Below are 2,151 nucleotides of genomic sequence, written 5' to 3' on the forward strand. Positions count from 1 at the left end.
CCACGAGCTGGGATTACAGGCATGCGCTACCACACCCAGTCACTTTAAACTAATCTTGTACATTTATATCTGGTAACGTGAATAGCTAATTTGAAGATAACATCATGCAATACAGCAACCATTGTTTAATTAAAAAAGAAAAAATTGATTACCTACATAAGTTTTGTTATGAAACAAAAACAAACTCTTACCTCTGTCCAGTTAGCTCATTGAGAGACCTCCAAATGATATAGGCCATCTAAGACTTCCATATGATCAATAGTATAAGGGAAATAGGACTTTGAACCTGCTGGTTGTCTGATACACCAAGTTTGTGTTTTCCAAAATTGTAGAGTGAATTCTAGGAACAGTGGAGGTGAAGAGTAGGAAGTATTTATTGAGAGAAAGAATGCTTCTGTCCAAGAGGGACAGAAGGGTCCTGAGAGGGTGGTTTAAGATTTGTTGGGTTGAAAATGGGCACTTCCATGAAGTGTCTGCGTTTTGCCTACCTGCACTAACCTTCTCCCTTTTGCTGGTCATCTCTGCAATTGTTCTTGTTTTGTAATGATTGAGGGACTCAGTTTGAATCATTGACATTCATTGCCGGAGTATCATAATCATTATATTATGTTTGATCTCATAATTACTATAGATGTTCTCTTTTACCCCTGTTCTGCCATATCTATGAGGAGAACAGTGTCTTTAATTTTTCTATCAAAAGAGCCTCTCTGATTCAAAGTGGATACATTCTGTCTCCTTCAACAAATATTTCTTTTACCTGCTTCAGAGTTGAAAGTTTCAGGCCATGAAGTATACATACCTTTTTCATTGCCTGAATATCACGAGAATAAGGAGGTGAAAGTCATAATAATATAATCTTTAACATTGTGGTACTATATAAAAACAATATTCAGAGCATTTTAAATATATCTGATCTTAGTATCAACCCTATAAAATAGGTATTGTTATCTCCATTTTATAGATGGAAAAACTACAGGGCAGAATTTTATGTGAATTGCCTGAAGTCACCCTGCTCTGGGGGCCAGGAGAAGAGCTGAACCAGGCCCTGTGGGGCTTTGGTTCTTCTTAAAGGAAAGACCCTATATGAGTATAAGTGAAACTTAAGTCCTTTTTTTTTTTTCCCCCTGCTGAGAATTGGACCTAGGGCCTTTACACATTAAGCTGTATCTCCCACTTTTTTATTTTGGGACAGGATCTTGCTAATTGGCTGTTATGGTTTGCATCTAGATGTCTCCCAAAGTGCTCCCAGGCTGTGGAGGGTGATGGACTATGGGGCAGTAGAGCTGACGTGCTGTTGGGAGGGGAGGCCTGGCTAGAGAAGCAGGTTCCTGGGGCCCTGACCTGGAAGGGTTGGTCTCCCTTCCTGGCACTGTGCTTCCTGGCCACAATGACATGAGCAGATTTTCCCAGGCCAGGCCCTTCTACCAGCCAGCTATGCACTGAAACCTCTAAAATTCATGAGCCCAAATAAACCTGTCCTTCTTTAACTTGTGGGTGTTGGGCATTGTGTTGGTGACAAAAAAGTAACTAAAATGTTTGCTAAATTGCCCAGACCAGGCTTGAATTTGTAATCTTCCTGCCTCAGCTTCCTAGAGTGCTGAGATTATGAGTGTGTGCCACTGTATCTAGCTCTAAATCCTTTTTCTAATCTAAGCTGATCTTTCCCACTGTCCATTCACCTTTCTCTGAAGTCTTTTGACTTTTATTACAAATTTAACCTGGCTCAATTTAAAAAAAAAATAAATTTACATTTAAGAAGAGAACTATGTTGTGCATTTTTCTTTTTGGCAGGAAGTACCATTTCTAAGCCAGATGTGATTGCCTTACTAGAGCAAGGGACAGAGCCCTGGATGGGTGTGAGGAAGGACAGGAGCAGGTGGTACCCAGGTGAGTGGAGGTGAGGCAGGAGGGGGAGCCGGCATTCCCTGGGGCAGCTCCTGTGGTTTGGCAGACTTCCTGTAGAGAGACTGGAGGCCTGTTGAAAAGTGTGCCTAAGACCTGGGAGGAAATAAAGCTCCTAGCGGGAGCTGCCAAAGGAACTTCATTTTTAAGATTTTTCTTTTTTTTTTTTTTTTTTTTTTTCGTTATTAGGGTTTTTTTTTTTTTACGGTACCACGAATCAAACTCAGGACCTTGCACTTGCCAGGCAAG

At 40.9% G+C, this 2,151-nt stretch overlaps 1 protein-coding gene across 7 annotated transcripts in view; it reads left to right on the forward strand.

Moving 5' to 3' along the window:
* The window catches only part of LOC101589152 (zinc finger protein 780B), a 37,735-nt gene that overhangs the window by 9,335 nt on the left and 26,249 nt on the right, over window positions 1-2,151 (forward strand). For all 7 annotated transcript variants that reach the window (XM_023708274.1, XM_023708268.1, XM_023708273.1 and 4 more), the window contains one exon: window positions 1,792-1,887. In XM_023708274.1, coding sequence (XP_023564042.1) covers window positions 1,792-1,887 — 96 coding nt within the window. The remainder of the gene's footprint in view (window positions 1-1,791; window positions 1,888-2,151) is intronic.

This window comes from Octodon degus, unplaced genomic scaffold (genome assembly GCF_000260255.1).
Source record: "Octodon degus isolate 3935 unplaced genomic scaffold, OctDeg1.0 scaffold00344, whole genome shotgun sequence".
Classification (NCBI taxonomy): Eukaryota; Metazoa; Chordata; class Mammalia; order Rodentia; family Octodontidae; genus Octodon; species Octodon degus.